At 45.4% G+C, this 14,126-nt stretch overlaps 3 protein-coding genes across 3 annotated transcripts; 1 reads left to right on the top strand and 2 right to left on the bottom strand.

Annotated features, from left to right (window-relative positions):
- Nucleotides 1–1,596: 1,596 nt before the first annotated feature.
- On the bottom strand, nucleotides 1,597–2,826 carry LOC120111025 (protein EXORDIUM-like 2). Its single transcript, XM_039127303.1, has one exon. It carries the CDS (start codon nucleotides 2,717–2,719, stop codon nucleotides 1,805–1,807), a length of 915 nt encoding a protein of 304 aa, XP_038983231.1. The 5' UTR covers nucleotides 2,720–2,826; the 3' UTR covers nucleotides 1,597–1,804.
- Nucleotides 2,827–5,757: 2,931 nt separating this feature from the next.
- Nucleotides 5,758–6,926, bottom strand: LOC120111024 (protein PHOSPHATE-INDUCED 1-like). Its single transcript, XM_039127302.1, has one exon. It carries the CDS (start codon nucleotides 6,838–6,840, stop codon nucleotides 5,905–5,907), a length of 936 nt encoding a protein of 311 aa, XP_038983230.1. The 5' UTR covers nucleotides 6,841–6,926; the 3' UTR covers nucleotides 5,758–5,904.
- A 2,313-nt stretch (nucleotides 6,927–9,239) lies between these two features.
- On the top strand, nucleotides 9,240–10,513 carry LOC120111023 (protein PHOSPHATE-INDUCED 1 homolog). The gene has a single exon (XM_039127301.1). It carries the CDS (start codon nucleotides 9,460–9,462, stop codon nucleotides 10,402–10,404), a length of 945 nt encoding a protein of 314 aa, XP_038983229.1. The 5' UTR covers nucleotides 9,240–9,459; the 3' UTR covers nucleotides 10,405–10,513.
- Nucleotides 10,514–14,126: the final 3,613 nt, after the last annotated feature.

Below are 14,126 nucleotides of genomic sequence, written 5' to 3'. Positions count from 1 at the left end.
ATCGACGCATGTTACGACTAAGACTTCATCAACCAACCGCACTGTCATTCCCTGAATACACCAGAGCCCGTGTAGAACCTACCATACAACGAAGGTGTAGCAAAATAGCACCCAAGAGAATACTTTATTTTCACTAATGAAAACAGGGCGCATAAGGGGTACTTAGAGACTTTGAGATCTTACATTGACCAGAGACAAGTAGGTGTCCATAGAGTTGGTGAAACACTCAAAAATAAAGTCCTAAGATGACTAGAATAATTAACCTTCCAATAGGAGCGCTTCTACTAGCAAAATAATTTTGATGGTATACTTACTGCCATCTGATTTGATCAAATGGAACATTAGCTAACTGCCATTGGATATCTTCTACTTTGACCTAGAATAAAACTGCAATGAGTTTGAGCCTCTAGAACTTAGTTTGGATCTGAAGGTCACTTTATTGACATAGAATGAGTAGGAAGTCATACTAACTACTGACCGATAATTGGATAGTATTGCCCTTGCCTTCGAATTCCTAGTGTTAGACTACAATGACACTACATTAGTATTTTGCCCATAATCGCCTTATCTGAGCTTCTGTTGAGCCTGAAATTCAACTTGTACTAACTAGGGTAATGCTATCTCTTAGATAGATGTGCAAAGGACTACTATTATTTTGATTTTCTAACCTATAATTGCATAGCTTTATAAAACTTATTTTCGTTAGACATTTTTGATCGAGTGTCACTCCATGTATTTCATCATTCAAGCCTTGAAAATGTCTAGATGTTGCCCAAGAGCCATATAAATTTGGTCCTTGGCCTTGCTGCATCATGATTCTCAGTGCATCCCTAATGTCTTTCTATATTTGGTGATATTTGGCATATTTCAACATTCAATTTAGACCTTTGGTAATGAAATTTAATATTCAAAGGGCTTAGATCATCAGACCACATGATTAAGCATCTTCAGCCCGCATCAAAAACTAATCTAATTTCTATCAGTTCCAAGGTTTACCGTCTTGATACTACACTAGCACGTTGTTAGTATGGTATAGTACTGATTTTTTTTGGCATACCAAGTATCGGTATGCTATTTGTATTGGATACCGAAACCGACTGGTATGGTGCGGCACGCTCCGTATCGTCCGATTCGGATTATTATAGCATTTAATAATTAGTGCATTCACTTAGGAACCTTGTATAGGAAAAATACCTAACTTTTATGCTTAGTGATAGTTTGAAAGGTTATGACATAGTTGATAATATTCTTGAACAAAAAGAGGTTACTAGCAAGCTTAACCTTTTGGGAATATGGAGTGAGAAAAAGGAAATATTTTGGGCACTATACTTTTACCTTACACTCACTATATTTTATGGTCTCTTCAAATGTTTCCTTTTAGGAGTCATTATTATTCATTAGATTGATGAGCATCTTACCTAATATTATTCATTAGAGGCTGCTCACTGCTTAAAAAATAATAAAAAATTAGAATAAAAGATCTTTTATATTTTTTAGAAAATTAATTTAACGAGAATTGAGACTAGAACTATTACAAGAACTTCCATCCACCAAGGCTGTTTCAAAAATAAAATATTTGCCCAAACACATCCAAGAAGCCTCAAAAGGAGATCTTAAAATCACTTCAAATTCGTAGTCCAAATAAAGTTAAGTTGACTGACCAAGAAAACATTACAAATCATTCAACATTCTTCTAGCCCCCCTTTGGTTAGTGGGCCCAACATCTTATTCTGCTTGCATTTATATAGCAACCATTATGTGAAAAATAAAGAGTACATATAAGAACATCTAAAACTTCCAATCTCTATACGAGGGTGGAACACTGAGATGTCTTAGGGTCCCACATCGCCGGCAGCAAATACTTCCTCCCGTCCAATCCCCTCGCGTTGTAACTGGCCCCACTGGTTTTATCCACCAGGACCAGGCCGGGATATCCGGGATAAGCCCCGCTCCCGAATATCCCGGTACACGCGGATACGGCCTCCAACGGCGCGTCCGCGGGCCCCTGAAAGTAGCCGTTACCGTTAGGGTTAGTCACCAATCCGGCCAATAAGGTGGCGAGGTTAATGATGACGCCGTCCATCCCAACGTCGCCGTTAGGCGCGACTAACGGCGGGGTCTGGGGGCCGTAGAGCGGCTGGTGGAACGGCCAGGCACACTGGCCCGGGCACTGGACCTCCGAGTCGCCGGTCCAGATGAACCCGGCCGAGCCGGGGAGCGGGCCGTGGGTCCCGCACCGGCTCGAGCAGAAGCCGTCGACGGCCACGTCAGCGGAGGTGAGGACGACGTTGATATCGGCGGGGGAGGTGCCGGGTTTAGAGGCTAAGAGGGAGAGGTGGGAGGGAGAGAGGGATTTGCCGAGGGAGAGGCGGTCGTCGAGGAGCTGGCGGCCGAGGGAGAGGCGGGGGAAGGAGCCGCCGTAGAGGGCGGTGGTGCGCCACCAGGAGGCCGCGGAAGGGGGCGGCGGCGGAGAAGCGGCCGAGAGGGAGAGGAGGAAGTCGGCGACGATGGAGCGCTGGGTGGCGGAGAAGCGGCCGTACCAGAGGAAGTTGACGGTGATGTTACCGGTGAGGAGGGGCCCTTTGTGGTACTTAAGGATTACGGGCTGCTGCTGGACCTGGATAAGCTTTCTGGGGGTGGCCGCGGAGGAGTGGAACAAGAGGAGGAGAGAGAGGGTGAGGGTGGCGAGTGGTAGAGAGAAAGCAAGGAAGGTGGCCATGGCTTTGGTTCAAAACCTCAAAAGCTTATAGTTTAAGCTGTGGAAGTTTAGAAGTCATTGGAGTTGAGAGAAGAGCTTAGCAGAAGGATATATATAGGAGTTTGGAGGGAAGTGGGGTGTTTGAGAACAGCAGTGGGCGGTGGGGTAGGAGGGGAGAACAATGGAGAAGTGATGGGACGAGCGGGCTTTTCTTGACTGGGGGCATATTGGTTTGGATGGCGAAATTATTAGGTAGACATGATTACCGCTGGTAGACCGAGCCAATAATATTTAGATTTTTAATGCAGTGTAAAGATTTTTCAAAAAAATAACTATATAAAATTTTCCGGCATGTACTTTTCGGAAACGTGCGTTGATTGCTAAAACTATTGATTCATGCACCGATCTTAATTTCATTCAATAATTATTCATTAAAATGTGCCCACTATGGTGGGAGCAATGAGAATAGCTTGCATCAATGTTCAGATCTGAACCTGCCCCTCCTCTCAATTACTTTAGCACTTTAAGTTCTATTTAGAACTAGGTGGAGGAGAACTATATTTTCTTAAGAGAAAACCCACTTTAGTTATATACTCCTATCCAAATCTAAGATAATCATCTCCCTTTTTTATGGGGGCTAGATCGATAATTGTCGTGGTACAAGTCCTTAGGACGGTTAAGAAAATTAAGTAATAAAGCAAATGTAACCCTTACACGCTTAGATAATTTAAATTAACATTCTCAACCCTGAGAACGTTATCAAGTTTTCCAGTGTCAACTTCACTGTAAATTAATGTCATGGTCAATTACCTTCAATAACATGACCTTTTAAATAATTCTCTCAACATCCCATGAATCTATTCATCTACAGCATTAGTACTTCTTCGCTGACAATGGAAGATCATTGAAGGTTACAAAAGGTCAGCATCAGTCCATTTTGACGCTGCATGCTTTGCATCCTATCACTTAAATTTTTCAAACATGTAACACAAGAGCCATTTAATTTGCAAGATATTAACATCTGCAAATGCATTCAATGCATCTCTCATACTTATACAAGCTATAAATATAACATTGTTCATGGCTGCTAATTAACATTAATTCCTCGTCATGGGAGGGAATTATTCTTATCGGTGAAAAGCCTGTTCAATACTGTAGCCTTCCGCCACCTTTGGACCTTTTATGGGAGCCAACGTTCGTCGTCCGCCGACGACTAGCCGTGGCCACCGACAGTCGCCTACCCCCACCGTCAGACACATTTCCAAGTCGCCATTTTTTGTGGTTGCCGCCTTGCCATGCGTGCTCAGGAAAGCAAACGACAGCAGATTGACGTGTGCATTAATATTCCCAAAAAATAAAGCTGGATAGCTAATTCGAGCCGCAGGATAACGCAAGTTTTTTTTTTATTTTTTTTATTTTTTTTAGTGAAAACGACAATTCATATTGCTCTAACTTGAGTACATCCAACCAAATCCAAAAAAAATAAAGAATATAAAAAAGTGAAAATATCAGCTACATATGTCTAAAGGAACTTTCATGAGTGCCGGGCAACGTAGGAAGCGATCCAGTCAGCTGCTCTATTCGCCTTCCGGTACACATGTGCTATCTGAAAATCACCCATCTCCAGAACAAAGCTGCAGGTCTCCAGGAGGAGCAGGTGACCATCATCGTACCTATCCGCACCCTAGATCCAATCGATCACCGCAGAAGTGTCCCCCTTGAGATGCATCCGCTCGGCGCTGAGGACCCTCCTCGCGAAGGATAAGCTCTCCCAAGCAGCCCGCAGCTCTGCCCCAACAACGGTGAGCCCCGGCATGCATCGGCCCTCAGCGACTATCAACCTGCCTAGGAAGTCTCTGATCACAAAATCCACACCTCCAGAAGCATCGTCCATCGACCGACTACTGTCAAAGTTCACCTTAGGATATGTCACAACTTGCGGTCAAGCCTAATCCATGCCTATAAGTGACTTAGGCCCTCGTCAGGTTAGAAGTTTCAACTATGTTTAAATCTAATCATAAATACCATGATCGACCAACGATCAGCCCTAATAGATTCGTGCTGCAGTGTCTCCTAGTCTACATAAGGTATGGATCAGGTTCGCTCTGATACTATTTGTAATAACTCCGAACCTCATCCAAAAAAGCTAGCTGGAAAGTATTATTTTGAATCTTTTATCTCGTATAAGTATCCAGAATCTACCGCACGGGTCATCATAGCTACCGACCTAGATTCCAAAATAACAAGTAAATTTAATCATTCTCAATTGTTTGTTTGAATCTTGAATAAAACTATTTAATTTAAAGTTGCTAATTAACTTATTTTCAATATCACTTGGGGGCTGAGTTTGATGCAGGTTTAATTGAAATCCATTTTTGAGGATTTCAGGTTTTGGTTGGGAGGCTTATTTCTGACCACTAAGGCCTAATTTCAGGTATGTGTCAAGCCTACGCTGGGCTTGGTATGAGTTGGACGAAAATCTACTTGGTTTCACTTGCATCATAGCCCTTGGAGTGCAAAGTTTGTGAGCCATACAAAACAGGGGTCATGCACATTTAGGTAGAGGTCGCCATATTGCTTCCTTTTTTATCAAGCTCTTTCCTTGGGACGCTGCAACACTTCATTTTGTTTTATTAGGGTTGTCAAAGACTGCAGGACTCTCGCCCGTTCAATTGAATTATTGCTTTGATCGAACCCTCTTCCGCATAAGAAAGCAGCAATCATAGATACAGATTTTTGGTAAATTTTGCAACAAATTCACCTCGGCATGTTCGTACGCAAGTTTTGAGTTGGCTCCATATGTGATTTTAGGCTATGATTCTACCTGACACATATAACTCCATTGCCCGGCGAATTATACATTCTAAGCAAGTGCAAATCCGACGATGGGTGTGTTTCATCAGAAGTGATTACATTAGTTCAAAGAACACGCAGACATGGATATATAATATAAGATCATGAGATGCATGCAGGCATGCCGGAGAGGAGGCCGAGCACTAACTAATTAAAATACCTAATGGTGTTTTAATTAATGGAATCTACAAACAACCAAAGGAAAATAAAACTGCAGGAAAATCCACTTATGCTTATTAATGACTTCCAATTTCTAAAAAGAAAACCATTAAACGAATAAAAAAAATTACACCACTAGCTTGAAAGCTATACATAAAATAGTTGCAACATAAATCTCCTTTAATCGTCTACTTCTAGACCAAGGTGGAGCAGGAGGACGTTGACGGTTCAAACAAGGCCGGGACTAGATATTTCCTCCCGCGGGCCCCATTCGCGTTGTAACTCGCCCCCGTGGCAGGGTCCACCAACAAATCCCCGGGATATCCCGGATACGCCCCCTTGGCATAAACCCCAGGACACGCTGTCGCCGCCTCCAACGGCGCTTCCTTCGGCCCCTGGTAGAATCCGTCGCCGAACGGATTGGTCACCGTCCCGGCCATCATGCTCGCCAGATTCAACACCATGCCGTCAATCCCGACGTCGCCGTTAGGCGCCACTAATGGCGGGGTCTGTGGCCCGGAGACCGGCTGATGGAAGGGCCAGGCACACTGACCCGGGCACTGGGTCGTCGGGTTGCCGACCCAGATGTAGGTCGAGCCGGCCTTCCGGTCCGAACCGTGGAGCCCGCACCGGCTCATGCAGAACCCCTCGACCGTCACGTCCTCGGCCGTTAAAACCAGCACGATCCCGCTCTTCTTCGGGCCAGCCTTAGCCGCCAGCTCGGAGATTTGGTCTCTCGTAAGGGACTTGCTCAAAGAGCACATCTCGTCCGAGACTTGGCCAGCCAAAAGGATTTGGGTCTTCTTTGGGCTCTTGGTTCCAGCCTTGCTCAAATAGACCTCATCTATGGTGTTCCACCACTGAGATACAGAAGGACCTGATAGCTTTTGGTGGGGTTGGGGGGTGAGGGAGAGGAGGAAGTCGGAGATGATGGACTTTTGGGATGGGGTGAACTTGCCATACCAGAGGATGGTGATGGGGACGTCACCTTGGAGCACTGCTCCATTGTGGTATTCGAGTGGTGTTGGTTGGACCAAGGTGGCTAGCCTTCTGGATCCCATGCACACTTGGCCTAAGCTCACAACTACTAGTACTAGAACGGTAGTTCTAGCTACCTGAAATGAAGCCATTTGGGAAGAAAGAAAAAAGCTCAGAGGTAGCACGAGAAGGAAAGAGAAAGTCGGGTGATGGTGGTTGGTTGGAGTGGGCTAAGGGAATGGGGTATATATAGGGAGGGGAAGGGATGAAGGACTCCACTGTTTCCTGCTATTATTGAGTTGAGGACACTTGGCATAGCTCTACCTCTACTTTCGCCTATATAGTCTGCAAGCTGATCTCTAAAATTTGTAAACTATTCAATGAAGTCAATGGGGGCATGGATGAGGAGGCCGAGCACGTAGATTCCGCCGCCGATTTATGGTTTGGGAACTGGACTGCATGTGGTGGTGGAAAGTTCTTAAGATCGGAATGCATTAGCTTTGGGCTGGCTGTAAGTAGACGTTTGTAAATTACTTCTTAATAAACCGTGTGGTCCATGGTGATGGGAGTGCTGGGTTGGAGCCATCCATGGATAATGGTGACACGCAAGGGTATCTAAGATAATGATCCCTTCGCCATGGTATGATGAAAGCTGCTGGCCAAGCTTGTATGCTATAAAAGCCATACGTGCAGCATCTTGTCTCAAGGAAAATTTGTGACATCTAAGATGACTGGAAGCAAACATGATGTGATCCGTTTTCCCCATGCCAATCACTAGCTACCTTGCACTCCGACAGATATAATTGTGAGGAGGGCAGAAGGGAAAAAAAATGTAGATATTTACAGCATAATTATTCACAATTAGATTATGTTTGGATGCAAAGCTTAACTATCATTGGATGAAAAAGGTGGCATGTCTAATTAACAAAGAAATTGCCAGATTGAGAGGAGCCACCACATTCGTCATTTTTATTGAAATATATAATTATTCCATAATATTAGATACACTAAGCCCTCTACACTTGTATGCTATAAGCCAACTCGAGAAACGCATGGTCAAAGTGTACGTATTTGGTTCGGAAATTTAAAAAAAAACTATAATAGGAACAGTCATTTTTATAGAAATAGTTACTTCATATATGATGTATGTTTCTCGTCATTCTGTAACTTCTGAAATAACTTGCTACTCATGAGAATGTTTTTGTTCCTTAGAAAAAGAAAACAACCACAAAGGAGGATTTATTTGATCAAATAATGAACTCTTTCTTTCTGATGCCTGTTTCTTAAATGCTACCTGGCGGTCGTAACACTTATTCGTTTAAAAAAGCGCTGTCTAAGAATTGTTTGATGGGTAAGAGACCAGCTTCGAACATAATGGCGTGCTTAAGTGTACACATAACTCATTTAGAGCTCATTGATACCAATTCTTTGTTTCGCCATGTTTCTGGTTTTCACCACAAGTCCACCTCCCATGAGATCAGCATCTCTTCTAGCAAGCAAAGCAGCCAGTAACGTAAATAAAACCCATCTCATTTGTTTCTCCCGAAACAAGCAAAACTCTTCTCAAACAACACTGTTTGATGGGTCCACAAGCGAGTTAATGCACGGAGATAAGAACTACACTTAATAATGTCAACAGGGTCGCGTTTGGTCGGTTCAGGGGAGCCCGGACAACACTAAAACTCTGCAAAAACTACGCTCGGTAACGCATTTAATTGATTTGTTTTCTTCTTTGGAAATCGTATACCGAGGCTGAAAGAGAGAGAAAGTAATAAGACGTGTAGGGAGAGCTGGCTACAGTTGTCACGTGCGGGCCTGCAGCTGTCTGAAGATTCCCATCACGAGTTGGCCATGACACGGAGAGGCTGGCAGCCCACAGCTTTGCCTTACCACATTACCTGAAACACAAGTCTCTCTTGCGCCATTGATGCATGATATGATCTAATAAGATAATTAATTAACTTTTCCACTAAGTTTGATGGAGGAGTGCAATTCCTATCAGACTTCATACGTGCATAAAAAAGCCAACAAAGCTGTCGATTGGATAGCTTTCCATGCGGCCCTGATAGTTTCGTCTAGATAGACAGTGAAACTGTGTCAAAGCCATTATATAGTTTTTTTATTTTTTGATTTTATTGGTTGTATTTATATTTGTAGTATATGAGCTGCCCTTGTGCCAGAAGAAAAAGAAGGAGAAGAAGGAGAATTATTTTAACTAATAAGAAGGAGGAGGAGGGGGAGGAGGGAAAAAAAAAAAAGAAAAAAAAAAAAAAAGGAAAAAGAAGGGAGGTGGCTTGGTCCACAAGCCAACAGCCACCGCTCTAGAGAAGCGTGGCTACCCTTTGGCACAGTCACCCTTGGATTTCCAAAGCTTACCACTAAACCATCAAATGACGAAAATAACCTTGTCTTTCCGACTTTTGGTCCACAGGTTGCGAGGCTATTGTGGTCACAAACAGGACACGCAATCTCAGTTGTCTCCCCGTAATAGCTCGCCGACCATTGGGGCGCGTCAAAGCGGTCCGGTAACCGCCCCCCGATATCATCGCCTCTTTTTGCTCCCCCTGGACGCTTCCGGGCACCTTCCCATTTCCGCGATATTTAAAATGAAACCATCGAGTACTCCTCCACTAGAGCCATCTGAAGAGCACTATATAAACGCCACCGCTCTCCCCAAATAGCTCACACAACGCCACTCTCGATCCCAATTTCTGATGCAATAGCCACCATCCTTCTTTCCTTCAAAAGTTTGTAGCCCATCCCGTCTACTAATGGCTTCTTCTAGTATTAGCCCTTGTTTCCTTTGTATCCTGGTAGCGGTGGCCTCTCTTCTGGCCCAGTGCTCCTATGGTGCTAGAAAGCTCAATGCCTTGGTGGAGGAACAATCTCCAGTCTTGACCTACCACAAGGGGACTCTCCTCACCGGCCCTGTATCGGTGAACCTCATCTGGTACGGTAAGTTCACCGCCTCCCAGCGAGCCATCATCTCCGACTTCCTCACCTCACTCTCCACAAAGGGCGGCGACCAGAAGCAGCCGGAGCCGTCGGTGTCCGCCTGGTGGAAGACCACCGAGAAGTACTACGCCCAGTCGAAGACCAAGTTCCCTACGCTCATGGTCGGTGAGCAGATCCTCGACGATTCCTGCTCCCTCGGCAAGTCGCTCACCGACGCCGACATCGCCAAGCTGGCGGGCCGCGGGGCTCCGAAGCACGCCGTCAATGTCGTCTTAACGACGGATGACGTCGCGGTCGAGGGGTTCTGCATGAGCCGGTGCGGGACCCACGGGTCCTCGCCCCGGTCTAAGTCCGGCCGGTTCGCTTACATCTGGGTCGGCAACTCGGCGACGCAGTGCCCGGGTCAGTGCGCGTGGCCCTTCCACCAGCCGGTCTACGGGCCCCAGACCCCGCCGTTGGTGGCGCCTAACGGCGACGTCGGGATCGACGGCATGGTGATGAACCTGGCGAGCATGATGGCCGGGACGGTGACCAATCCGTTCGGTGACGGATTCTTCCAGGGGCCGAAGGAAGCGCCGTTGGAGGCGGCGACGGCGTGCCCGGGGGTTTATGCCAAGGGGGCGTATCCGGGATATCCCGGGGATTTGTTGGTGGACCCCAGGACAGGGGCGAGCTACAACGCGAATGGAGCCCATGGGAGGACTTATCTGGTCCCGTCTTTGTTCGACCCCTCAACCTCCGCCTGCTCCACCTTGGTTTGACGGTACATGATGCGCTGTGCGATAACGAAGTTTCCACGAATACGTAGATGGACGTGTATATATATATGCATGTATTTATACATAATGAAGTTTTATAACCTTTTTTTCTCGTATATATATATATATATATATATATATATATATATACACACCATTTTATTATTGTTCTTTAAAAGAAAATGAATAATGGAATGGCAACTTACTTGTCGTTTCATCTGCATTGACCTATTTCAAACCCAACAGAGACCATGTGTTGAGACTTTAATCTAATAGCAGCACATTTGGAGCATCTGGGGTCATTTGTGCTGCACGGAGTGAAGCTATGTAGTTTATTTACGACCAAATTGCAGGGTCTAATTGGTGTGGCTGCAATCTAATCAGTCCGAGGATGGCCTCAAATTTAGAATCTGGGTATTGAGTTCTCTACCACATCGGCGATGACACGGGCATTTCTGTGTGCCATAACTTGACACGGGCATGATTTAGGTCACTACACGGTGAAAATAACACGGTTGATAGAGATCTGCTCACAAAGTGCTATAACTCCTCACGAGAGCTATTTGGGTAAGGACACTGCTAAGTTTAGCCAATAATGAACCTGGAACGGGACAATGTTCGGAATTCATGCTCAGATTTCCCACACTACAATGCGGTCATCATCTGAAGCTGATTATATATCCAGTAGTCATTGGGTGCATGCTCCTCCAATTTTCTTCTTAATTAAGTAAGTACCTAAAATGCCATCATTAGCATAGGACCTTCATATAATCTCCAATTTTATTATTAGAAAAGTAATTAAGTACTTAATATACCAATGTTAGCATATGAACATGAGATGAATAAGAGTTGAAATCCTCTACCGTGCATGTTCTGCACCATAGGGTGCTTACGGACCCTCCGTGTTGTCAATCTTGAAGATGTATCTTGTTTGGCTCCCATAACAATCTATCTCTAGAATAGATAATGTGATGGTTATCCAAACTTGCACCGGATCCGAGCTCAATGAATAAGGCTTGCACAAACCAAGCCGCTAGTGCGAATGAGGTCAACGAACTTTCATGTTGTCATTGTAAATAGTATGGTTCGTGGATTTTTGGAAATTCTCGGATAGGCTTTGAAATTTTCTTTGATGAGAGCTAAGTCAAGAAGGTCATATATGTGTCATGGTTAGAAAAGAAATATGAACCTGTTATGTTTTATAAACTGGTAATCCGATCCGACCTGCTTAATCTATTTAATAAAAATATAACTTGCTTAATCTATTAATTTATATAACCAGCTAATTTGTATAACCTATATAACCTATTAATATGTTAATTTGTATAACCTGTTGACCTTTATAACCTGTATTACTTGTTAACCTATTTAATAAATAGGCAACATGCTTAACTCGATCCAACTCAATTATTAAATAGGTTAAACGGGCTAAAAAGTGGAAACCCAAACTCGAACTGATTATTAAATAGTTTAAATAGATCGACCTATTTACAATCCGAACTATTTAGCCCAAACCAAAACATTCTTATTAAGGGTCGAACATTGTTCAAGTCATATTTTGCTAGCTCTAATTACTATCCAGATTATACTTAATGTTTAATATATCACAAAGGGGAAAATTGTATAGGGCTGTGATACTTAGCAAGATGCATGGAGGTGGTGCTGCCTTGGTCGATAATAGATGGAGATTGAAGTTGTTGCAGATGTGGGTGATTAGAATGGTAAGCAAGAAGATGTTTCTTTCTCTAGGTAGAATCAATGTTGTAGAAAAGCCATGTATCTTTCTAAAGGTTTAGATGAAGTTGTAAAAAAAAGGGCAGGTAAAGGAACCAGAATCTTGGGATTTTGTTTAGCTTTGTGGAAGAAAATTGCTACCTGAAAGAGAAGAGACCAACATACTGCATTTGGAAGGTTAAAATGATTTATGACTGTTGGGGGAAAAATAAGCCGCTCCGAAATACGAGGGTATGCGGTCAGCATGTACCTGACAACGGCCGACCAGGAGGCGCCCGTCCAAGCGCTCGGCCTGGCGCCCGACCAGGAGGCGCCCGTCCAGGCGCTCGTCGTGGTGTCTGACCAGGAAGCGCTCGTTCAAGTGCTCGGCCAGGTGTCCGACCTGAAGGCGCCTGGCCCAGCGTCCGACCTGAAGGCGCCCAACCTATATACTATGGTCACATCCACCTACAGTATGACCAAGGACCATGTCCTGCCGCCGTCCTCAACAATTAATGCGCATGGTTTCTACAGACCTCCGGCTTACTCAACAATTAATGCGTATGGTCTCTGCAGACCTCCGGTTTACTCAACAATCAATGCACGTATCTCCAACTATCTACGGATCTCAAGCCCTCTACGATAAATCTGCTCGGCAGCATTAAATCAGCCATAACAATTCCTGGGCTACGGCGTGATCGCCTACGGCAAGGCATTGACTCGCACTATCGTGCATTAATCCGCACGACACGCTCAATCACACGGTAACTTCGCCCCGTCATATCACAGGTAATCCATTACCCCACTATAAAAGGGGAACCCTCCATCTTAGTGGGGGTTGGACTCTGAAAACCCAAAAAAAACATATCTCTTCTCTCCTCCTACACATTAGCCCCCTCTGACTTAAGCATCGGAGGGCCGGTGCCGGAAACCCCGGCCACCGGCTTCTTGCAGGTCTCCCGGAGGACGTCGCCCGCCGACGGACCACCTCCACCTGCCGTTCCAGCACTGCAGCTCCTCCTTCTCAGCCCATGGTCGCCCCTGGGTCCAATTTCCAGCAACAGTTGGCGCTAGAGGAAGGGACCGAGTCGTGGCCATGAAGTTGAGAAGTAAAGGAGCCGCCAATGCAGAAATATCTCCAAAAGTTGCGAGACCTCACATCCGCCCTAGGCTCCTTCAACATTCACCATATCCCCAGAACGGAGAACCTCAGGGCCGATCAACGGTCGAAGTTGGCGACCTCCCGCATGAGCGAGCTCCCCAAGGCGATAGTACTCGAATATCTCCAAACACCCAGCACAGAAAAACCTGAGCCGACCCTCTGCACTGAAATTGAACCGAGCTGGATGGATGAGCTCGTCAACTATCTACAAAGTGAAGTCCTCCCCAATGATGACCTCGAGGCTCGCCGAGTCAGGCGTCTAGCCTCCCGATTCATATTATATGAAGGCAAGCTCTACCGAAAATCCTTCACCTCTCCTCTCTTCAGATGCCTCCGTCCGTCAGAGGTGGACTACGCTATGCGAGAGGTCCATAAAGGGATATGCGGAAATCATCTAGGAGGCCGAGCACTGGCTCATAAAATCTTGCGCCAAGGATACTTTTGGCCCACACTTCAAAAAGACGCAACGGACTTCGTCCGAAGGTGTGACCGATGCCAGCGGAACGCCAACATCCAGCGCCGACCCTCGACCCCACTAACCTCAATCAGTGCTCCTTGGCCATTTGCCCAATGGGGGATCGACATCCTGGGGCCATTCTCCTTAGCTACCGGACAGAGAAAATTTCTGGTCATCTCCATTGACTATTTCACCAAATGGGTCGAAGCCGAACCGGTGGCCCGAATCTCCGAGCAGAAGATGCGGGACTTTGTTTGGAAGTTAATAATCTGCAGATTCGGACTCCCCCGCATCCTTATATCTGATAACGGTCGTCAGTTTGACAATATCCGTTTCAGAGAATTCTGCTCCGAGCTCGGCATCGATTACCGCTTCACCTCGGTCGCCCATCCA

The sequence above is a fragment of the Phoenix dactylifera genome, chromosome 6, assembly GCF_009389715.1.
Source record: "Phoenix dactylifera cultivar Barhee BC4 chromosome 6, palm_55x_up_171113_PBpolish2nd_filt_p, whole genome shotgun sequence".
In the NCBI taxonomy this organism is placed as follows: domain Eukaryota; kingdom Viridiplantae; phylum Streptophyta; class Magnoliopsida; order Arecales; family Arecaceae; genus Phoenix; species Phoenix dactylifera.
Note: the sequence above shows the minus strand (reverse complement) of the source record. Positions and strands in the feature narration are given on the sequence as shown.